We start from the raw sequence: 25,183 nt of genomic DNA on the forward strand, positions 1-25,183 counted from the left end.
TATCTCGTGTGATGATAATAATAGTAATAATTCCTGTAATTGTAATGATGATACTTATCTCTCTTAATCGAAGTTTGTAACCAACTTGGGAATTCTCGGGAATTCATTGTTTATGCGCGGGATCATTGAAATTTCCGAGGAGAACGAAGTCTGCTAATACACCACTAACGAAGAAATGGAATTAAACAAAATAGATAAATGTATGACACTGGCAGACGAAATAATTCATGCCTTTAGCAGGGGCAGCGGGACGGGTATCAAAGTGGGGGGCGAGGCAAAGGGGGGGGGGGTCTGACCATGCAAAAAATCACAACTTCATGGACATTTTTAGGTTTTTGTACACGATTTATTAAAAACAAAGGGGGCTCAAGCCATCTTCTCCCTACCCGTTCCGCGGCCCTTGTCTTGTAATAATCAAAATAAGAGTTATTACTGTAATTTTATCTGATGATAATGAATTGTAACTTGTAATCAAAATTTGTCTCCGAGTCATCTTGTCATTCTGGGGAATTAATTTATTAAGAGCGGGATATTTGAAAACTCCGAGTTGAACGAAGTTTGCAAATACGCAATAAACGACGCAATGGAATTCTATAGACATTGAAGAACGAAACAATATATCTCGTGTGATGATAATAATAGTAATAATTCCTGTAATTGTAATGATGATAATTATCTCTTTAAATCGAAGTTTGTCACCAACTCGGGAATTCTCGGGAATTCATTGATTATGCGCGGGATCATTGAAAACTCCGAGGAGAACGAAGTCTGCTAATACACCACTAATGAAGAAATGGAAATAAACAAAATAGATAAATGTACACGTATGACACTGACAGACGAAATAATTCATGCCTTTAGCAGGGGCAGCGGGATGGATATCATAGTGGGGGCAGAGGCAAAGGAGGTGGGGGGTCTGACCACGCAAAAAATCAATACTTTATGGACATTTTTACGTTTTTGTACACGGTTTACTAAAAACAAAGGGGGCTGAAGCCATCGCCCCCCCTTCCGCCCCCCTTGTCTTGTAGTAATTAAAATAAGAGTAATTATTGTAATTGTGTTTGATGATAATGATTGTTGTAACTTGTAATCAAAGTTTGACTCTGAGTCAGTGAATCTTGTCATTCTGGGGAATTCATTTATTATGCGCGGGATAATTGAAAACTCCAAGTTGAACGAAGTTTGCAAATACGCAATAAACGAAGCAATGGAACGCTATAGACATTGAAGAACGAAACAATACATATCTCGTGTGATAATAATAATAGTAATAGTTCCTGTAATTGTAATGATGATAATTATCTCTTTTAATCGAAGTTTGTAACCAACTTGGGAATTCTCGGGAATTCATTGTTTATGCGCGGGATCATTACAATTTGCGAGGAGAACGAAGTCTGCTAATACACCACTAACAAAGAAATGGAATTAAACAAAATAGATAAATGTATGACACTGGCAGACGAAATAATTCATGCCTTTAGCAGGGGCAGCGGGACGGGTATCAAAGTGGGGGCCGAGGCAAAGGGGTGGGGGTCTGACCATGCAAAAAATCACAACTTCATGGACATTTTTACGTTTTTGTACACGGTTTAATAAAAAAAAGGGGCTGAAGCCATCGCCCCCCTCCTTTCGCGGCCCTTGTCTAATCAGTAAAATCAGAGTAATTACTGTAATTGTATCTGATGATAATGATTGTTGTAACTTGTAATTAAAGTTTGTCTCCGAGTCAGTAAATCTTGTCATTCTGGGGAATTCATTTATTATGCGCGGGATAATTGAAACTCCGAGTTATACGAAGTTTGCAAATACGCAATAAACGAAGCAATGGAATTCTATAGACATTGAAGAACGAAACAATACATATCTCGTGTGATAATAATAGTAATAGTTCCTGTAATTGTAATGATGATAATTATCTCTTTTAATCGAAGTTTGTAACCAACTTGGGAATTCTCGGGAATTCATTGTTTATGCGCGGGATCATTGAAATTTCCGAGGAGAACGAAGTCTGCTAATACACCACTAACAAAGAAATGGAATTAAACAAAATAGATAAATGTATGACACTGGCAGACGAAATAATTCATGCCTTTAGCAGGGGCAGCGGGACGGGTATCAAAGTGGGGGCCGAGGCAAAGGGGTGGGGGTCTGACCATGCAAAAAATCACAACTTCATGGACATTTTTACGTTTTTGTACACGGTTTACTAAAAACAAAGGGGGCTGAAGCCATCGCCCCCCCTTCCGCGCCCCTTGTCTTGTAATAAGAGTGATTACTGTAATTGTATCTGATGATAATGATTGTTGTAACTTGTAATCAAAGTTTGACTCCGAGTCAGTAGGAATTCATTTATTATGCGCGGGATAATTGAAAACTCCAAGTTGAACGAAGTTTGCAAATACGTCATAAACGAAGCAATTGAATGCTATAGACATTGAAGAACGAAACAATACATATTTCGTGTGATGATAATAATAGTAATAATTCCTGTAATTGTAATGATGATACTTATCTCTCTTAATCGAAGTTTGTAACCAACTTGGGAATTCTCGGGAATTCATTGTTTATGCGCGGGATCATTGAAATTTCCGAGGAGAACGAAGTCTGCTAATACACCACTAACGAAGAATTGGAATTAAAATAAATAAATGTATGACACTGACAGACGAAATAATTCATGCCTTTAGCAGGGGCAGCGGGACGGGTATCAAAGTGGGGGGCGAGGCAAAGGGGGGGGGGGTCTGACCATGCAAAAAATCACAACTTCATGGACATTTTTAGGTTTTTGTACACGATTTATTAAAAACAAAGGGGGCTGAAGCCATCTTCTCCCTACCCGTTCCGCGGCCCTTGTCTTGTAATAATCAAAATAAGAGTTATTACTGTAATTTTATCTGATGATAATGAATTGTAACTTGTAATCAAAATTTGTCTCCGAGTCATCTTGTCATTCTGGGGAATTAATTTATTAAGAGCGGGATATTTGAAAACTCCGAGTTGAACGAAGTTTGCAAATACGCAATAAACGACGCAATGGAATTCTATAGACATTGAAGAACGAAACAATATATCTCGTGTGATGATAATAATAGTAATAATTCCTGTAATTGTAATGATGATAATTATCTCTTTAAATCGAAGTTTGTCACCAACTCGGGAATTCTCGGGAATTCATTGATTATGCGCGGGATCATTGAAAACTCCGAGGAGAACGAAGTCTGCTAATACACCACTAATGAAGAAATGGAAATAAACAAAATAGATAAATGTACACGTATGACACTGACAGACGAAATAATTCATGCCTTTAGCAGGGGCAGCGGGATGGATATCATAGTGGGGGCAGAGGCAAAGGAGGTGGGGGGTCTGACCACGCAAAAAATCAATACTTTATGGACATTTTTACGTTTTTGTACACGGTTTACTAAAAACAAAGGGGGCTGAAGCCATCGCCCCCCCTTCCGCCCCCCTTGTCTTGTAGTAATTAAAATAAGAGTAATTATTGTAATTGTGTTTGATGATAATGATTGTTGTAACTTGTAATCAAAGTTTGACTCTGAGTCAGTGAATCTTGTCATTCTGGGGAATTCATTTATTATGCGCGGGATAATTGAAAACTCCAAGTTGAACGAAGTTTGCAAATACGCAATAAACGAAGCAATGGAACGCTATAGACATTGAAGAACGAAACAATACATATCTCGTGTGATAATAATAATAGTAATAGTTCCTGTAATTGTAATGATGATAATTATCTCTTTAAATCGAAGTTTGTCACCAACTCGGGAATTCTCGGGAATTCATTGATTATGCGCGGGATCATTGAAAACTCCGAGGAGAACGAAGTCTGCTAATACACCACTAATGAAGAAATGGAAATAAACAAAATAGATAAATGTACACGTATGACACTGACAGACGAAATAATTCATGCCTTTAGCAGGGGCAGCGGGATGGATATCATAGTGGGGGCAGAGGCAAAGGAGGTGGGGGGTCTGACCACGCAAAAAATCAATACTTTATGGACATTTTTACGTTTTTGTACACGGTTTACTAAAAACAAAGGGGGCTGAAGCCATCGCCCCCCCTTCCGCCCCCCTTGTCTTGTAGTAATTAAAATAAGAGTAATTATTGTAATTGTGTTTGATGATAATGATTGTTGTAACTTGTAATCAAAGTTTGACTCTGAGTCAGTGAATCTTGTCATTCTGGGGAATTCATTTATTATGCGCGGGATAATTGAAAACTCCAAGTTGAACGAAGTTTGCAAATACGCAATAAACGAAGCAATGGAACGCTATAGACATTGAAGAACGAAACAATACATATCTCGTGTGATAATAATAATAGTAATAGTTCCTGTAATTGTAATGATGATAATTATCTCTTTTAATCGAAGTTTGTAACCAACTTGGGAATTCTCGGGAATTCATTGTTTATGCGCGGGATCATTACAATTTGCGAGGAGAACGAAGTCTGCTAATACACCACTAACAAAGAAATGGAATTAAACAAAATAGATAAATGTATGACACTGGCAGACGAAATAATTCATGCCTTTAGCAGGGGCAGCGGGACGGGTATCAAAGTGGGGGCCGAGGCAAAGGGGTGGGGGTCTGACCATGCAAAAAATCACAACTTCATGGACATTTTTACGTTTTTGTACACGGTTTACTAAAAACAAAGGGGGCTGAAGCCATCGCCCCCCCTTCCGCGCCCCTTGTCTTGTAATAAGAGTGATTACTGTAATTGTATCTGATGATAATGATTGTTGTAACTTGTAATCAAAGTTTGACTCCGAGTCAGTAGGAATTCATTTATTATGCGCGGGATAATTGAAAACTCCAAGTTGAACGAAGTTTGCAAATACGTCATAAACGAAGCAATTGAATGCTATAGACATTGAAGAACGAAACAATACATATTTCGTGTGATGATAATAATAGTAATAATTCCTGTAATTGTAATGATGATACTTATCTCTCTTAATCGAAGTTTGTAACCAACTTGGGAATTCTCGGGAATTCATTGTTTATGCGCGGGATCATTGAAATTTCCGAGGAGAACGAAGTCTGCTAATACACCACTAACAAAGAAATGGAATTAAACAAAATAGATAAATGTATGACACTGGCAGACGAAATAATTCATGCCTTTAGCAGGGGCAGCGGGACGGGTATCAAAGTGGGGGGCGAGGCAAGGGGGGGGGTCTGACCATGCAAAAAATCACAACTTCATGGACATTTTTAGGTTTTTGTACACGATTTATTAAAAACAAAGGGGGCTGAAGCCATCTTCTCCCTACCCGTTCCGCGGCCCTTGTCTTGTAATAATCAAAATAAGAGTTATTACTGTAATTTTATCTGATGATAATGATTATTGTAACTTGTAATCAAAATTTGTCTCCGAGTCATCTTGTCATTCTGGGGAATTAATTTATTAAGAGCGGGATATTTGAAAACTCCGAGTTGAACGAAGTTTGCAAATACGCAATAAACGACGCAATGGAATTCTATAGACATTGAAGAACGAAACAATATATCTCGTGTGATGATAATAATAGTAATAATTCCTGTAATTGTAATGATGATAATTATCTCTTTAAATCGAAGTTTGTCACCAACTCGGGAATTCTCGGGAATTCATTGATTATGCGCGGGATCATTGAAAACTCCGAGGAGAACGAAGTCTGCTAATACACCACTAATGAAGAAATGGAATTAAATAAAATAGATAAATGTATACGTATGACACTGACAGACGAAATAATTCATGCCTTTAGCAGGGGCAGCGGGATGGATATCAAAGTGGGGGCAGAGGCAAAGGGGGTGGGGGGTCTGACCACGCAAAAAATCAATACTTTATGGACATTTTAACGTTTTTGTACACGGTTTGCTAAAAACAGAGGGGCTGAAGCCATCGCCCCCCCTTCCGCGCCCCTTGTCTTGTAATAATTAAAATAAGAGTAATTACTGTAATTTATTGTATCTGATGATAATGATTGTTGTAACTTGTAATCAAAGTTTGACTCCGAGTCAGTAAATCTTGTCATTCTGGGGAATTCATTTATTATGCGCGGGATAATTGAAAACTCCAAGTTGAACGAAGTTTGCAAATACGCAATAAACGAAGCAATGGAATGCTATAGACATTGAAGAACGAAACAATACCGTAAGTAACGGTGTATTAACCGCACCTTTTTCTCGGCGGGATAAAAGCAAAAGTCGGGGGTGCGGTTTATACACGGTGACGGGTCTGAGCCAGCCCGCCGTAACCCCTCCCGTACATGTACGATGTCTGCCAGTTCACAACACATCGAGTGGCCGGGCGTAGCCGCCCAGGCAATGTCGTTTAGAGGGGTATGAGCCGCGGGTAATGGGAAGCGATTATTAAGATCTTAATTAAATGTTGTTCATAACAAACGCACCCACCTTCATGACACTAATTTTGACTTTATTCTCGATTCAAAGTAGTGAATTTCCCTGGCTAATTTAAAAGAGATGCCAAGCATACTCAGTAATATTTTGTCACTGCTGAGCGAGAGTGGAGTGAGCTGAGAGATTGCGTTGTAATGTGGTTATAGTGCGACTTAAGCTGGCGCTATTCAAAGTCCCGTTTCACGCCAGCTTGTTTTTTTCCTTCCTGTTTGCTTTTCATAAGATACCATGTAAACCACGCACGAGAGAGAAGGCACGAAGCCGTATAAAACAACTGGAAAAAATGTCAATTTCTTTGTTTCTTGAACCTTCCTGTAATCCCGTATCCAAAATTCATGCTAAGACATCAAATTTCTGAAAGTGATTGTGAGGGCAAGAATTGTGAATGTTTCTTCCTCCTACGCTGGAAAAGACACAGATCATAATTTGATAAGACGTACTGGCATGACTGGTACTGTATCGTAGTTTGCAATGTAATGGCAGTGCTGTGTGTGTGTGTACACTGTGAGGTGAGTGAGTGTGTAAGATGCCAATATTGGCGGGACCGTTCTTTCTTTCTAACATTTGTAGATAAATTGATCAAGAACAGCAGATTACTGCTTACCTGTAATCTCTTTGGATACTTTGAAATCTTAAAACTTAGATTTTGTTTCTTCATACCTCAAATATGCATGTTAATGTGAGAAATTTTTTTTTTTTTTTTTTTTTTTTTTTTAGTCCAAAGTTGGGGGTGCGGTTAATACACGGGTGCGGTTAATACACCGTTACTTACGGTACATATCTCGTGTGATAATAATAGTAATAATTCCTGTAATTGTAATGATGATAATTATCTCTCTTAATCGAAGTTTGTAACCAACTTGGGAATTCTCGGGAATTCATTGTTTATGCGCGGGATCATTGAAATTTCCGAGGAGAACGAAGTCTGCTATACACCACTAACAAAGAAATGGAATTAAACAAAATAGCTAAATGTATGACACTGGCAGACAAAATAATTCATGCCTTTTGCAGGGGCAGCGGGACGGGTATCAAAGTGGGGGCCGAGGCAAAGGGGGGGGGGGGGGTCTGACCATGCAAAAAATCACAACTTCATGGACATTTTAACGTTTTTGTACATGGTTTATTGAAAAAAAAAGGGGCTGAAGCCATCTTCTCCCTACCCGTTCCGCGGCCCTTGGCTTGTCTTGTAATAATCAAAATAAGAGTTATTACTGTAATTGTATCTGATAATGATTATCATGATTATTGTAACTTGTAATCAAAGTTTGTCTCCGAGTCATCTTGTCATTCTGGGGAATTTATTTATTAAGCGCGGGATATTTGAAAACTCCGAGTTGAACGAAGTTTGCAGATACGCAATAAACGACGGAATGGAATTCTATAGACATTGAAGAACGAAACAATACATATCTCGTGTGATGATATTAATAATAATTTCTGTATAAATTGTAATGGTTATAATTATCTCTTTAAATCGAAGTTTGTCACCAACTCGGGAATTCTCGGGAATTCATTGATAATTCGCGGGATCATTGGAAACTCCGAGGAGAACGAAGTCTGGAAACAGGCAATAAACGAAGAAGTGGAAGTCAAAAAATAATAAATACATGTACAGTATGAAATTGACAAATGGAATGATACATCATTCTCTCTAATAATAATAATAATAACAGTTAAATCTTGTGTCATGATCGGAAATTCATGTTATTGTATATACGTAGGATCATTGAAAACTTCTAGGGGAACGAAATAAGTCAATACACAATCATGAAAAAAGGGGAGAATGAAAGAAAGAATGAACAAAGAAAAGAAAAATAAGAAAGGGAAAATGAGAGTAAGAAAGAAAGGAAGAATTTAAACAAAAAAATGAAAAGGGAAGACAAGAAAACTATAAAAAGTAGGATGGACAGCCAAAAAGGCACCTACATGTCGGAAGGAAAGGGTGAAAGGAAGCAAGAAAGAGCTAAAATGGAATAGAGGGAGGAACGAAATGAAATAAGAAAAGAAAGGAAAATAAGGAATGAAACTAAGAACAAAAAGGGATGAAGGAACGAAAGAAACAAAAAAAAGATGATAAAGAGAGCTTGAAATAATTGAGAAAGAAAACGATGTAGGCCTAAGACTTTAACAAAAACATGAATCATGTATTTGTTCTCAAATGAAATTTTATGTATTTAAAAATGATTAAAAACTAAAATGTAAAAAAATGGGTAAAAGATTAATTGAAACATTGTCAAACTTGAAAAAAAGATGAATTCGCAGTATCATCATGGTGCCGCAATGATCATTCTAGTGACCATGAACATTTCAAGCCCGCATCATTCCCAACATGACTCAAAACAACGGCTGAAGCAACTATTTTTAAAACCCCAATAACTTGCACCTCCGATCACATTACCAAATCAATCATTTGAAAATGTATTATGATCATTAATCAACAATAAAAATAAAAGTTACATGAGAATCAAAAGTAATATTCAAAACAGCTAATAGATCATTACTTTCCGAAAAATGCAATGTCACTTGCATACATGAACACGTACAGTCACATACGATCAACACTGCGGTACCGCGTGCGCGCAAGGAAACGCCGGTAGAATTTACGAAATTTCAACGTAGCTGGCGCTATATGAAAATGTACGATGGCCTGTGGTGATCGAAGTTAAACGCGTACGCGCCCCCGCGATAAACCGCGATAAACCGTAGTGTCAAGTTTACCGTGAGCGGCACTGTAAGCCCCAGAAACCCTGGTGCCATTCTCTTCCCAGCTATCTTTGATAATCTTTGCAGTTTCCCCTTTTCTAGATTGCTAGAGCTCTATTATCTGCCAATTATGTCCTGTCCACAATTTTTCTCTTCACTCCTACCAGTACCACACTCTTTGTAAAAATAGAGAAGAACCTAGGTCCTAAATGTTTTCTCATGTGTCTTTTATAGTAATTGTTGGATGCCCTCTATTGTTGATATCAATCATCATCAAGACAAGGTCAATTAAGGTCTGACCAACTAGTTCCTGAGAACTGTTCACTTGTTCATAAAAAAATCCATTATGTAAGCCTAAAGAACTCCGGTGCCACTCTCCTTCCAGCTCTTTTAAATAATCTTAGCATTTTTTTCAGATTGCCCTTTATAATCTACCAATTATGTCCTCTCCACAATTCTTTCCTTTCTCTCTTTCAGTTCACCCCTATGAATACTCCATCCAACAAAGAAAAACCTTGTATCTAATTGTTTTCTCATGTAGGTGTCTCAATCATCTGCCAAATATTGTCCTCTTATATGCTTACATGTATATCAATAATGACAAGGTCAATTATGGTCTGACCACATAGTTCATGAGAACTGCTCACTAATTCAGTAAAACCACGATATAAGCCCAAAGAATCCTGATGCTAATTTCCTTTTTTGGGGGGTAAACTTTAAATGAAATGTTGCCCTCTATTATCCACCAATTATATCCTGTCCACATGGTTTGACTTTGTTCAGTGCTTACCTTCAAATCGATGGGCATGGCAGGCAGCTCATGTTGGATGTAATTAGGGCCAATGACCTTTTTCTCAGTGGGATAGCGTCTCTGTAACCTGACCCTGTGAGGGATTCTTGTAGCTGTGTCATTGGAAGACCCAAGATCAAGAAAGGCGAAGGGGATGCAACAACAAACGAGGACCGATACCGCTATGATCCATGCTGACTGGCGGGAGAATGTATCCGGCATGACTGGCATGAAACCTTGAATTGAATTGAATTGAAAGAAAACATCAATTAACAGGAGAAATTTTAAAACCAGCAGAGAAATTAATACATAAATGAATTTACAAAAAAAGGCAGCCTGAAGATTGTTTACAGAGCATACATGTAGTTTAATCTGGATTTTAGAAATTACTTTCACATGTCGGCCTATACCTACATGTATCAAGGCTAAACACAAATGTGATATGTTAGATACAGGTGTAGAGAGAGAGAAAGAGAGAAGGAATTGCACCGGCAGTCAAGATTAAAAGGGGCACTCCAGTCTGAAAATAATATTAGTTGAATTAAATCAAGTAAAAATTAAACAGGTTAAAACGAAAATCTGATCACAGTTGATGTTAAGTTTTGTATATTTTGGTTAAACAACTGCATGCATTTTTTTGTCAAACATACATACAGTCTGGCTTGACATCTTCTTAAAACAAATGTCTCTAGTGGATAAAAAGAAATCTGCATCAAATTACATTCAGGAGATGCATTTATAGGCACAGGAAAACTTAGAATTAGAAATCTAAAATGGACTCCATAACAAACTGCATCAAATTACATTCAGGAGATGAACAATGGGCACAGGTTAACTTAGAATTTGAAATCTAAAATGGGATCCATATTCAGATTTTTTTTTTCATTTTTCCCCAGTTTTAACAAGCATGAAGGAGAAATTCCTAGACCTGAAACACAAGGTGGTTTCAGACCGCCTCGAAGTTTGCCAGTTCCAGGTATTCTCTGATCGGAAAATTTACCCCGATCAGAAAATACCAGGTATTTTGTTAATGTGAAAGCAAACTACGCGTAATTTCCCCGAAAGAAAATACCTGCTAAATAGTAGGTACTTGGCGAAATTACGAGAACTTTCGTGGGGATTTTTCCAAGGTCGCAGGTATTTTGGCGATGTGAAGGCAAATTACGGGAACTTTTAGCCAAGCGTGTCGTTGGGCACGGCGGCGTGGGTGGCTGCTGGACTAGTGATTTTGAATCTCGCGCCTTGCCTGCTTATCAGACCATACTGCGCATGCTCGTAACTTCGGGAACTTATCCCGAAGGATGTGTTTTGGGGCGGTGTGAATGCAGGAATAATTAACGGGTATTTTTTATCCTTAAAAAGTTCTCGTAATTTAATGGGGATTCTTGTGATCGAGGCAGTTTGAAACCACCTAATGACTCTTTAACATCTACATGTCTCTGTAATAGCTCCATGATAAAATCAAAGACATTTGGATGTTGAGCATGAAGCCTTGGTGCACGTGCCTATACACCACATGCCTTCCACCAGGGGGGCAAAAGAACAGGCCACATGCTTTGGTGAGATAATTGACCATTTCCTCCCGGGACTATGACAAAGGCACAATGATATCCCAGGTATCCAACTACAGATTCTCTTCTAAGGATGCAGAATGATCAGACATGGAAAATCATTCTATTCTTTGTTTTTGTAACCGAGGGCAACTTGATTCTATAAAAAGATTTGTATTAGGAAAGCATGGGAGAGAGGAAGGGGGGGGGGGGGGTAGGTAATAGCCCTAGCCATTTTATGGTGTAACAACTTTTTTTCAAGTTTCCCTTTGATTGAATATTCATTAATGAAATTGAAAGTAGCAACTGTGCTTTACTGTAACCGCTGTTAAACCATGACACCCCCACCACTTCAGACATATATGTACATGTAGTTTGCACATTCACCAAATCATTGCTAAAAAAGGCTCTGATAATTGATTTAATAATCTGGTTCATTCTATTTGTGGGAATAAATGTAATGCAATTGAAGTTGTCATAAAAAAAAACCCTCATGAAATGTCTGGGTCTGAACACCCTTTACTCATGTCTTATTAATTGATAATGATACAGGCCAACATTTAGGGGAGATCACCCAAAGAGAGGCTTTGATGATTCGCATGACAAATGTAGTGACAAAGCAGAAAAGTTGATTACCGTAAGTAACGGTGTATTAACCGCACCCGTGTATAAACCGCACCCCCAACTTTGGACTAAAAAAAAAAAAAAAAAATTCTCATATTTACATGCTTATTTTAGGTACGAAGAAACAAAACTAAGTTTAAGATTTCAAAGTATCCAAAGAGATTACCGGTATGCGGAAATCTGCTGTTCTTGATCAATTCATCTACAAATATTAGAAAGAACAATCCCGACAATATTGGTAACTTATACACTCACCTCACAGTCACAGTGTACACACACACAGCACTGCCATCACATGTACATTGCAAACTACGAAACAGTACCAGTCATGCCAGTACATTTTATCAAATCATGATCTGTGTCTTTCCCAGCGTAGGAGGAAGAAACATTCACATTTCTTGCATCAAAATCTCACAATCAATTTCAGAAATTTGATGTCTTAGTATGAATTTTGGATACGGGATTACAGGAAGGTTAAAGAAACAAAGTAATTGACATTTTTTCCAGTTGTTTTTTACGGCTTTGTGCCGTCTCTCTTGTGCGTGGCTTACATGGTATCTTATGAAAAGCAAACAGGAAGGAAAAAAAACAAGCTGGCGCGAAACGGGACTTTGAATAGCGCCAGCTTAAGTCGCACTGTAACCATATCACAACGCAATCTCTAAGCTCACTCAACTCTCGCTCAGCGCAGCGGTGACAAAATATTACCGAGAATGCTTGGCGTCTCTTTTAACTTAGCCAGGGAACTTCACTTCTTTGAATCGAGAATAAAGTCAAAATTAGTGTCATGAAGGTGGGTGCGTTTGTTATGGACAATATTTAATTAATCGATTCCCATTACCCGCGGCTCATACCCCTCAAAATGACATTGCCTGGGCGGCTACGCCCGGCCACTCGATGTGTTGTGAACTGGCAGACATCGTACATGTACGGGAGGGGTTACGGCGGGCTGGCTCAGACCCGTCACTGTGTATAAACCGCACCCCCGACTTTTGCTACTATCCCGCCGAGAAAAAGGTGCGGTTAATACACCGTTACTTACGGTAATGATTAAAAGCATGCTGAAAACAGAAGGCTTGGTGAACGAAAAGCAAACTAGCCTACAGTCAGGTAACTCAGGTTTATACAAAATTATGAGGAAATCGAACAAATAATAAATGATACTTGTTATCAATGCAGAGGAAGGAAAGTACATGGCTTCTGACATCTGTAAACTATATTAAAACTGTATTAATTACCCAAACTATAAAATTTAAAATCAATTTACTACTCAATTTCAATGTTAAATATCAATTATCTGATTTGTATGTCTTATTCGCATGGAAAAGTGTTGTAGGTTACAGAAGCCAATGTTACATTGTACATCTTGGCGTACCCTAACATGCCCATCAACATGATACAATATACAGTGTGAACATTCATCCCGAAGCTGGATGGAAATTGAAGTAAAGACCAAGGGATTAGTGGAAGGGTTCATTCAGCTCAAGTTCACACTCACCAGCATTGATGTTAATCCTCGAGATCATAATTCCACCATACAGTCAACACTTGTACCGAAACTCACTTTCAGCACGTGCTCAACATACATGTACTCTCTCAACAAACACGTAGTACTTCAGTATTGCATCATGCCAATAATGAATGATGAAACATGTAATTTGATACGATGTGGTTTCAAGAAATAAAATCATCAAATAAAAAAAGAAGACGTTTACCGGTATTCGGTTTCAAGAAATAAAATCATCAAAAAAAAAAGAAGACGTTTATTCCAGCAAGATGGAGTTTTGCAAGTAGCATCCAATCCCTGTGATTCATCATTTTCTTTTTCCATAAATCTACTAGGCTAGCAAACATGGAAGGAGATTTTAAAATTTTGGGACACACTGTTTAGTGTTCAGTCAGTACAATCTTTGTCTGTTGCTTTATTGATATCAAATCAATATTCTTTCATATTTAATAAAGACAAGTGAGAAAAGTGTTTTGAGTTGTGAAAAAACCCCAACAAAACAATGATCTTTACAAGGATGCCAGTCAGGTCTAAACTGGGCCTGAAAAAAGTTATTCCCCTATTTACCATACTAGTGTTGTACAATATAAAGCAATCGCATAATAATGAGCAATAAGTTTTATTAAGGGGGCGAGATGTGGCATACCAGGCAAAATTTATAAAAAGTTGTGAGTGAGCAAAAATTAAAAAAATTAAATATTTTTTGAAAAATCCAAATTTGAAATATGCACAAAATAATACCCTATTTCACCCTCTTCTCTTTCCTTTTATTTTCTTGGTTGTGGATTTTTTTTTTTGGGGGGGGGGCAAGCGTCCCTCATCTGTATGCTACTGATAAAAAGTCTGAAAAGGCCCGAAGACTGGCATGAGAGTGATGAGAATCTGTCTTTGAATCTTTGTACATGTACTGTATATTACCATCATATCGACAAGCTGAACCAGTAGGTAGTGCTGCACCATCCCGAGTTTGCTCAATCTCGAGATTTTAGCCTGATTGGCCTGCTTTGCAATTAATCTCGAGATTAAAGAAACCCCGTCTCCAACATCCAAAGAAGAGCCATTCCTGATCGAGCAAGGTATCGATGCATTATGGTCTGATGCCGTGAATAAATAATCCTGAGTGCGTCTGTACCTTCGAATTAGCGCGATAATTCGTAAAATAGTGTGCTGTTTTGCAATTCATCCCAAGTGGACTTGGGATTGCAATCTCGAGATTAATCCTACGAACTAGCGCGATAACTGTGTCTCCATTGCAAATAATCTCGAGATTGTTCAGATCGGGATAATTTGCCGGATCAGAAATAGCGCACTAATTTGAAAACTTGGGATGGTGCAAACAGCCCTTGTGTGTTTTCTTTATAGAATGAATAGGAGGCTGCAAAAAGAGTATGGTCAGATGGCATCAAAGGGTCACATGGATCACATTCACACCTGGGAGGATTAGAATGAATCTCCTGGATCATATCCAAATGTATCACCATACAACGCTGTTCACCATCTCTTGTCAGGACACATCTGTCATCATGTTCTCAAACTTCAGGGCCCCGTCTTACAAAGAGTTACGATTGATCCAATCAATCTCAAGTATTGTATGGAAATCAATCCATATCATATTTTTTTTCTACAAGAAATTCCTACAATCTCCTTAATAGTAAAAAAAAAGATAATCACACCGATTGTTCAAGAGAAAGATGAATGTATGAATCATATCTAGAAATTATTTTGAACCAATTTGCATTTTAGATGATGATGTGGCTGGCCATCCACAGTTGTGGTTGATCAGATCAATCGCAATTCTTTGTAAGACAGGGAGTGTTTTCATGAAGCATCTGTTCAGTGGTTTGAATACAGAGACTGTAACACTGACACATCTGCTCTGGGCCAATCAGATGCAAGGATTTCAGTAGCTTATAACAGTAGTTGCTAATAATCAAGAAATGAAACCCCACACAATTTGGTACTGACAGCTGCCAGCAAAGTATTTTAATAGAATGGCTTCATATGGTAAAAATTTGCATTTTAAACTACCGGTATACTGTTCTTGAAGAATCTTCATTCTAAACATATTTTATACATTCAAGTAATCCATATTGGCTACTTCAATTTCTGAAAACCTGTAAATTCTGTTTACTAGGAACTTGAACTAAAAATTGATAACCCTCCCCCAAACCAACACATTTTTTGTCATAGAAAATATATTAATCATCAAAACATGTTTTGCTTTTATTTTCACACCCAAATTAAATAGCTCAAACAGATTTTCTGTAATAGATACTGGTAAACATAAAATCTCTGTCCCTTAATATACATGTACATGTACTTTACAAGCATTCAAATTTCAAAGCAGCAACAAGTATTACAAGGAATTGATATTCAAGCTTGGAATGCATGGCAGTGCAGTCGCTTGAAACCAGGCTAAGAAAGAACAAACACGCAGGCCTTCACTCATCATATGTCAAAGACTGCCCTTTCCATGGACATGCTGTAAGCATTGCATTACATCACGTCCAGAATCCCTTCTACTATACCTTGCTTGGATGATCAAACCATGGAGCTACATGTATTAATAGCTCTATGATCAAACATTGCATGTTGTAATGAAAAGCTGATGTTCAAACACTGTACATGTATATCAGCCAATAAAAAATAATACTGTGAGGTTTTATTACATATACATAAAAAGATTTCAGGAAATTAATAAAGAAAAGGACTATAAACAAAGGTTGTAAACTGTAAGTGAAGTCCTGAAATGAAGCACATTGTCACTATTATTTTGGTCTCTTCATTTGAAGAAAAAGTCCATTGTTAAAGGACAAGTCCACCCCAACAAAAACTTGATTTGAATAAAAAGAGAAAAATTCAACAAGCATAACACTGAAAATTTCATCAAAACTGGATGTAAAATAAGTTATGGCATTTTAAAGTTTTGCTTATTTTCAGCAAAATAGTTATATGAATGAGCCAGTTACATCCAAATGAGAGAGTTGATGACATCACTCACTCACTATTTCTTTTGTATTTTATTATATGAAATATTTTTATTTTCTCGTCATTGTCATGTGAAATGAAGTTTCATTCCTCCCTGAACACTTGGAATTCCATTATTTTAATATTTTGTGCTTCAGACAAGGAGGTCCTAATCGTCAAATTCGTAAAAATTGAAATATTGTATAATTCAAACAATAAAAAACAAAAGAAATAGTGAGTGAGTGACGTCATCGACTCTCTCATTTGGATGTAACTGGCTCGTTCATATAACTATTTTGTTGAAAATATTAAAGCGAAACTTTGAAATGTCATAACTTTCTTATTTTACATCCGATTTTGATGAAATTTTCAGCATTGTGCTTGTCTGATTTTTCTCTATTGATTTAAATCAACATTTTTCTGAGGTGGACTTGACCTTTAAATCCTTCGAAAGAATTCGGGACATCATGCAGTCATTATATTTGGATTGAAAGGCAGTACTTTACACATAGAGGGTGCCAATTTGCTTTTTAATAATCCGATACCAAAAAAATTCAAATTTTCAGAGAGTATCAAAGTCACTGTACATTGATTCAATGCAATACTACCCTGATCTTTTGACAGAATGTTATAATTCAATTCATTCAGACAAGTAGAATACATGTACATGTAAATATTTTTACATGATAGAACAAAAGGGGGGAAAATTATTTACATACATCTTCGAACCTATACTGAAAGTTTTTAATCAAGCTTTCATTTCCTCATTAATTTCTATTCAATATTTTACCGTGTTTACACATTAACTCGGCTCGCGTGTTGAATCCGCGAGTCGGGTTGAACACTGCGAAGAAGGGATCAGAGATCGCGTTCATACGTACATATGAAAAGGCGAGTTCAACACGGCTCACGGATCTCGAACGGAAGAAGAATTATGACGTCGCAAATTAAAGGCGGGAAATTCACCGCCGGAATCGAATCTTGTCCGTGCGAACAACAACAATGCCAAAAGTGAAAGCGCGCGCAGTGACCTAGGTCAAGAGAGTTTGACACGGCTTTCTGTTTACACACGAAAAAATTGCAGAGTCTGACTCGGGTCGCGGGTTGAAACCTTTGATTTTGTAGGATCGATAAAGCCGTGTTCGACACGGCTCGCGGATCACTGATCGCGTTTACACAGCATAAAATTGCTGTGTTGAGCACGGCTCTCGTGTTCAACCCCCGAGCCGATTCAATGTGTAAACACGGTATTAGAGGGTCAAAGAGTATGAAATATATTTTTATTGCAGCGTTAATGTGAGAAATATTTATGCATAGCTGCTCTATTGACTGCCACATTGAAGAACATGTGAAACTTCATCACTTCCTCGTTTACAATTGGTTTACGAATAGTACACTTTCACCTGTACAGATCTTATCTGCATGGGTTTCTTTACACAATTTACGACTGTTTCTGTCCAAACTAACTCATCAACAAACTGGATTTTCCTTCATTACACCAAGCTATGCCAGTAATTTGATCCTGCATGCTTTTTGGTGAAAACCCATACTATATTCAAATTACTTTTCAATATGCATTTGAAATATAAATTCTGAACTTACTGTATCTTGCAGGGTGCTACATAAGCACTTGCCTGATTGCCCATGGCAAGTAAAAGTTAGAGTTGGGCAAGTGTTTTGAAGTAAAGACCAAAACTTCTTGTCCGAATTTGGCAAGCAAAATTCTCACATTAGAATGACCAAAATTAGGGTCGATGATATGATATTGACCCTAATTTTGGTCATGGCAGGCAAGATAAAAATCACTTTGTGGAAAAAAATGCAATAACAAGGTAGATCAGTTCATGTCAAAAGAGAGAAAAAGGTCAATGGTTTATAAAAACGGCAAAACTTTCTTATTAAGAGGTAAAACCTATTTTTTCAAGGATTTTTTCGGGCATGTTAAAAAGATTTTTGGGCAAGTACAGACCAACTATTTAAAAAATATACTTGCCCGACCTGGCAAGTGCTTCTAAAGTTATGTAGCACCCTGTCTTGGTATTTGTTGTACATTAAAAAGATCTGGGGAGTATGCCATTCATGGAACAAAATCAGTCATTTTCACTGGCTATATGTTACAAGCTACTGAAATTCTTGCATCTGATTGGCTGATTGACTAGGAACAAAATCATTTATAGTGAAATCACATTGGTTGAAATTGCTCTATTTGGGGCTTTTTAAATGATTTTATTTTGAACCAGGAAACACTTAATGTCTATAAACTGCACAGAAATGGGTGCTGTGAGTACAGGTAAACAAATATGTAATTTGAGAGATTGCTTATTTCCTCTTTTGAATTGTACGCTGCAAGATCCTTTTTCTTTCAATTCCTGAATATTTATGTTGAGATTCATTAAAGAATATTATACTGTATCAAAATACAAATAACAAACCTCAGTGCACTTTGCATCTGATTACAAATAAAATGATATAATTTCAAATGAATGTTTCTACACTGATGAATAAAGTGCAAATAACTGAAAATTACAAATGAAATAAGATAATTTAAAACTACAAATTAAATAATGAAATTGAAAGCTACAAATGAAGAGAGATTTTATAAACTACAAATCTAATAAAATGATTCAAACTTAGAAACCACAAATGAAATAATCAAATGATTGAAAAAAAGGTGTGATTGGGTTTTAAAATGGAACACCCATAAAAACACTTTTCAATCGATTTCATAGATTTCCCTAGTTGCTTGCGTACAAACAGCCATTCATGGACATTCTGCATCAATTGATTTCATTTGTTCTTCACACCAAGAATCAACTAAACTTTATTTTGTCCATGAATCCACCAATTACAGGAAAAATACATGTAGGTGCTGGTATTTTATATGCATGAAGTTTGTGTCTCCGACTATACAATAAAAAAAAAGAGAATTGAAATGCAGAATGCAAAGAATGAATACATGTACAGGAACAATTGAGTGATAATTTTCACACCCCTATGCACCTGTTTACATTTCAGATTGATCAGGGAGTGTCCAGGCTCACACTATCAAACATCATGATCATCAAAACCCACTTTGCTACGTGCATCATGTTTGTACAACCACCTCATTTTCCCCCATCCAATCACAAAATACAGCGCATATCTAGTCTTGAGGACGCAATGATGATGATTTTTTTAAATAAGTCATATATTTCTTCATCATTGAAGAAATATATGACATATTTAAAAAAATCATCATCATTGCATCCTCAAGACTAGCGCATATCCATTTAAACTAAAAAAAGCAAACAATGAAAAAAAAACCCCATGCCATCCTCTATGTATGTAGTCTTTAGATAGGACATTCACAATGGAAACATATCAGACACTTAAAGGTCAAGTCCACCTCAGAAAAATGTTGATTTGAATCAATAGAGAAAAATCAGACAAACACAATGCTGAAGATTTCATCAAAATCGGATGTAAAATAAGAAAGTTATGACATTTCAAAGTTTCGCTTATTTTTAACAAAATAGTTATATGAACGAGCCAGTTACATCCAAATGAGAGTTGATGATATCACTCACTCACTATTTCTTTTGTTTTTTGTTTGAATTATACAATATTTCAATTTTTACGAATTTTGACGATTAGGACCTCCTTGCCTGAAGCACAAAATGTTAAAATAATGGAATTCCACGTGTTCAGGGAGGAATGAAACTTCATTTCACATGACAATGACGAGAAAATCAAAATATTTCATATTTCAAACAATAAAAAGGATCGAAATGTGGGGTAGGGTTGAATATCAAGGGGTTAATTGCCGTTTTGTAAATTGGTGAGGGGGAACTTGCATGTCTAGGATTGGATAGATCCCGACTGATTCAATTTTTAAAAAATAAAAATCTAACACTAAAAAGTAACAGCCATGCATTGGCAGGCATTTTGAAAAGTTATCTAGCAAAATCTCATCAATTTGTAGAACAAAATGTTAGGCAATATTATAGAGTACCAAATTGAATAATATTAAAACTAATGAATTCATAGTTTTTGTGTAATTCAAAGACAAAAGAGAAGGCTTAAAATTTAAAAGTATCAACACCCAACCCCCAATTGATCGCGATCCCTGCGGTACTATGCATCCCGCGTCTCGGGGACAACGGGGGCGGCGGAAGCGCAGGGTTACGGCTGCGTCCGCCAAGATCAAGACCCGGCGACAAGACAGGTAAAACAAGGTACTGCACTCTAGATCTTGTAATAAAAAAGAGATGACTTACCCGGTATATCCAAGCATATGAAATTTAAATGCCTATAGATCTAGGTCTAATTTGTTAGACTTCTAAAATTAGGCCGGTGATTCCTCATTCGTCCCAGCAGAGCAATGACCAAATTTCGAATTTTCTCACAGAACACGTGCGGAGTTGTTTAATTAAGTTACGCACCAATTCCCCCGAATAAAGTACCAACGCGCGCGCGGGACGCACGTGGGCTGGGGGGGGGGGGGGGGCGGAGATGGTCGTCTTGTCCCTCCAAATATACCACGACCAAGAAAAAAAAAATGAAAGAGAGAAGGGTGAAATAATAATATTCATTTTTAGAATATAAGGTCAAAAATTCTATCACAAAATTAGATTGAATTTTTTTTTCTTGCCAGCAACTTTTTATGAATTTTTAGCTCATTACGCCACTGCTATATATATATACATGTATATGAAATCATAAAAGCAGAAACGGAATCGGTCTATAAATATGACATTCAGCTCAACTAATCAACTTTTTCCCAACATAGTCACTTAAGTCACTTATACAGCTTTTGGTGTACAGGAGGCCTATACCTGCAATTTCCTAGTAGGCCTACATGTAGACAGTAAAAACATTGTTTAAAATTTCATACATTGCTGTTTACTATAAAATGAACATTATAGATGTTTAAGTTAAAAAAACATGCTCAATTTGAGAATTGATATCAACCTTTTAAAGATTTCAAACGATTGTTTAAACAATAAAAAAAAACCTGCTGTAGGTTCATGAAGTAAACACCTTTTTTACTGTGTAGGCCTTTCCTCTTCTTGCACACATAAGAAATAAGGCCATGCATGCCCTTCAAAGGGTTATTGCTATATGTACAATCTGGGATCCACTCTCTGTCCTTCCCCTAATTCTTTGCACAGTTACACTTTGTAATTCGGTAATTCCGAAGGTTCGTAATTCCGAAACACGTAAATTGCCTATACCTCGAGGTTCGTTAATCCAAAAACGTAAAAGGATTCATAATCCGAACATCTGTGGCGTTATTCCAAAGGTTCGATAATCCGAAAACGAAATAAGGTTCGATGTTCCGAAGGTTCGTTTGTCCGAAAACCTTCGGAATTTCGATCCTCACTTTGTTTTCGGACTAACGAACCTTCGGAAATACGAATCTTCGGAATAACGAACCTTCGGAATATCCGAACCTTCAGAATAACGAAGCTTTGGAATTATGAATGCATGCATCTTTGCACTGAAGGAAATACATCCTTCCTCTTACAACATTTTTCCACTTCAAAATACTGACAATCCCCCCTAAAAAAAAGATAAAAAGGCTAAAACTGAGAAAATATTGTTTATTAAGCTCTTGTCTATTTTCCCTAATCTAAGTTCTGAACTTACAGCAAGATTATTATAATCTCTCAGTTACCGCTTCTGCAAGGTCTAAAAAAGTCATTGTTAATTATTTGTTATGATTATGTATTTTTTTTACAAACCTACCCCTTTCAAAAGTTTTGATATAAATAAGTCACTTTTGTTTTATCATTTGTAGTAGGCTTCCCTTTTCCCCATAATTATAACTTAATAGTATCTTTTGTTTACTTAACTATTTCACCTTTTAAGTACTGGTATTTTAAGCATTTGTAGTTATACCTCTCACTCACATTTTCAACTTGTCTTTAGTGCATGGAAGTGTTCCTGCAAAAATGAAAATTGCTAAAGTTGTGCCTATGTATAAAAAAGGAAACCCTGTAGAAATGGGTAATTATAGACCCATTTCTCTACTCTCTGTATTCTCTAAAATCTTGGAAAAACTTGTATATATTAGATTGATTAAGTTTTTGAAGTCTTGTCAAGTTTTCTCAAGTTCCCAATTTGGTTTTCGTGAGAAGCACACAACTTATCATGCCATTCTATGCCTGTTAGATAAAATATCTTCTGCACTAGATAAACATCTTCACACGATTGGAATATACTTGGATTATTCCAAAGCTTTTGATACAGTGAACCATGATATATGTTGCACAAACTCTCCTATTATGGGGTAAGAGGGACTGCACTGGAATGGTTTAGAAGCTATCTTAATAACAGGCAACAATTTGTGCAGCTTAATGAAACGTCTTCATCTATGCGACCCGTCACATGCGGAGTACCTCAAGGCTCCCTTCTGGGTCCCTTGCTTTTTATTTTATATGTAAATGATTTTCCTAAATCTTCAGAGATGTTTTCTTTTTTGTTGTTTGCAGATGACACAAGTGTTTTCTGTTCTCACAGAAACTTAGAAACTCTTTTAGGTGTTGTTAATAGAGAGCTTGGTGTGCTGACGAAATGGATTCACGCAAATAAACTGTCCCTTAATTTATTGAAAACGAAATACTAGTATATGCTATTCAGTAACAGTAAAACAGTTATGCCCGCTAATGTAGTCTTTGATCAGGTAAATATTGAAAAGGTATCATCTATTAAATTTCTAGGTCTTTACATTGATGATAAGTTGTCTTGGAAGGCGCATGCATCCCATTTATGTAAAGTACTCTCCAGAAATGTTGGTGTAATTAACAAGCTGAAGTTTATATTCCCTAGGAGTGTACTTCGCACATGTACTCTTCCTTAATTTTGCCCTACCTAAATTACGGTGTGCTTGCCTGGGGAACCACAGCCAAATCTTACTTAGAAAAAATCCTGCTCATTCAGAAGAGAGCAGTGAGAATTATCTCGGCGGCTGATATGCGCGCTCACACTGATAAGCTTTTTTTTTCGAAAACAAAATGCTGAAGGTCCAAGATATATATCGTCTATATCTCGGATGCCTCATGTATCAGTTGGAGAAAGATGGTGTACCCATGGCTATAGCATCTATTTTTGTTAAGAATAACCAAATACACAAATACTCTACGAGGCAAGCTGCTTTATACCATGTATCATCAGTAAGAACTCAGCTCAGAATTAATTCACTTGCATATGCTGGACCAAAATATTGGAACTCTCTAGAAAATTCTATCAGGCAGTGTGTCAGCTTATCTGTTTTTAAACATAAACTAAAATTTTGTATATTGTACACCTACATTGAAACGTGACATTTCGTGCTGCATTATTGATATTATTTTCCTTTTCTTCTGTTTCTATATCCTACTACAAGTATATGGATTATTTATAGACTATTTTTTTTCTTTTCATGGATTTATATATGTAATGTAAATAATGTATAATTTTAGACTTATATATATATAACCTCTGTAGGCCTAAACTCCTCTTCAACTCTTGATTCCGAGTGTCTAACTAAAAAAATCCTCATAGCAATATTTAAGTATTAATGCTAGATCTGTTATTTATTCATTTATACTTACTACAGACAACTGGATTAGTACCCCCCCCGCCCCTGTTTTGTCGTGTGTACTTACCTTCCTCTACCCTACTCTAGTTAGCTGTTCTTTTTTATGTTATTACTGTATATACATGTATATATATATTTTTTTTTCTTGCTTCTTATCTGCTTTTTTTTCAATGCAGACGTTTAATTATATTGTATCATACATATTTTGTTGTTGTATCAAAGGTGATCTGTGCTTCACAAGCTTTGCTTCTATACAGACCACCTCTTTCCCATATTTTCGATATCTTTTTAGCTCATTGTCCATAAGCTTTTATTCCTGTTGTGTTTTTCTTTTAACCTTATTGATATCGTACATGTATGCATTGTATTTTGGTTGTGGAAAGAAATAAATGAACTTGAACTTGATGTGCAATTGAGTATACACATAAAGGAATTGCACAATATAAATGTACAATATCATCATTATTTTATGGAATTGATACGTCTATTTAATGTGGGGGGGGGGGGGTTAAAACACACACACACAACAAAATACTAAAATGGAATTTTCTTCATGTTTAACATGTTTAATCTTACATCAGAATGTCACAAAGGTTTAGTCTTGGAATCTAGAAGATGAAAAGCAACCAAATCCCCAAAGATGATTCAAAATATAATTATTCAAAATTTGTAATATTGCACAATAACAAAGGTTAACAAAAGTAACAATAAACATTTGGTTGGCTCCAGCACCTATGCACAGTTCATTCAAAAAGAAAATTTTGAAAAAAATAAAACAGTTCTTACAAAATTGAGATTTTGTGTCTCTTTTATAATCTCACATTAACAAAATTCTTGAAATGGTTTTGAACACAAATTATATCCTTGATGCCTTTGTTATATAAAACAATACAAAAATAAACAAAAGGACAATCAAACAAAAAAAAAATTTTTGGAAGCAATCTTCACTTGCTTAAAAACAAATAAAAAATATCCCATTCTCCCTCAACAAACACTATCAAACAAAATCTTGACATGATAACCAATTATTTTATGAAT

At 36.5% G+C, this 25,183-nt stretch overlaps 1 protein-coding gene across 1 annotated transcript in view; it reads right to left on the reverse strand.

The window, feature by feature from the left end:
• The window catches only part of LOC121422371 (alpha-N-acetyl-neuraminyl-2,3-beta-galactosyl-1,3-N-acetyl-galactosaminide alpha-2,6-sialyltransferase-like), a 42,347-nt gene extending 21,346 nt beyond the window's left edge, over positions 1-21,001 (reverse strand). Inside the window, exons 1-2 of the mRNA XM_041617367.1 lie at positions 20,841-21,001; positions 9,937-10,172 (exon numbers count right to left, since the gene is read on the reverse strand). Of these exons, the coding sequence (XP_041473301.1) occupies positions 9,937-10,167 (231 nt within the window). The 5' untranslated portion in view covers positions 10,168-10,172; positions 20,841-21,001. The remainder of the gene's footprint in view (positions 1-9,936; positions 10,173-20,840) is intronic.
• Between the last annotated feature and the right edge of the window lie 4,182 nt (positions 21,002-25,183).

Source organism: Lytechinus variegatus, chromosome 10 (assembly GCF_018143015.1).
Source record: "Lytechinus variegatus isolate NC3 chromosome 10, Lvar_3.0, whole genome shotgun sequence".
Taxonomy (NCBI): Eukaryota; Metazoa; Echinodermata; class Echinoidea; order Temnopleuroida; family Toxopneustidae; genus Lytechinus; species Lytechinus variegatus.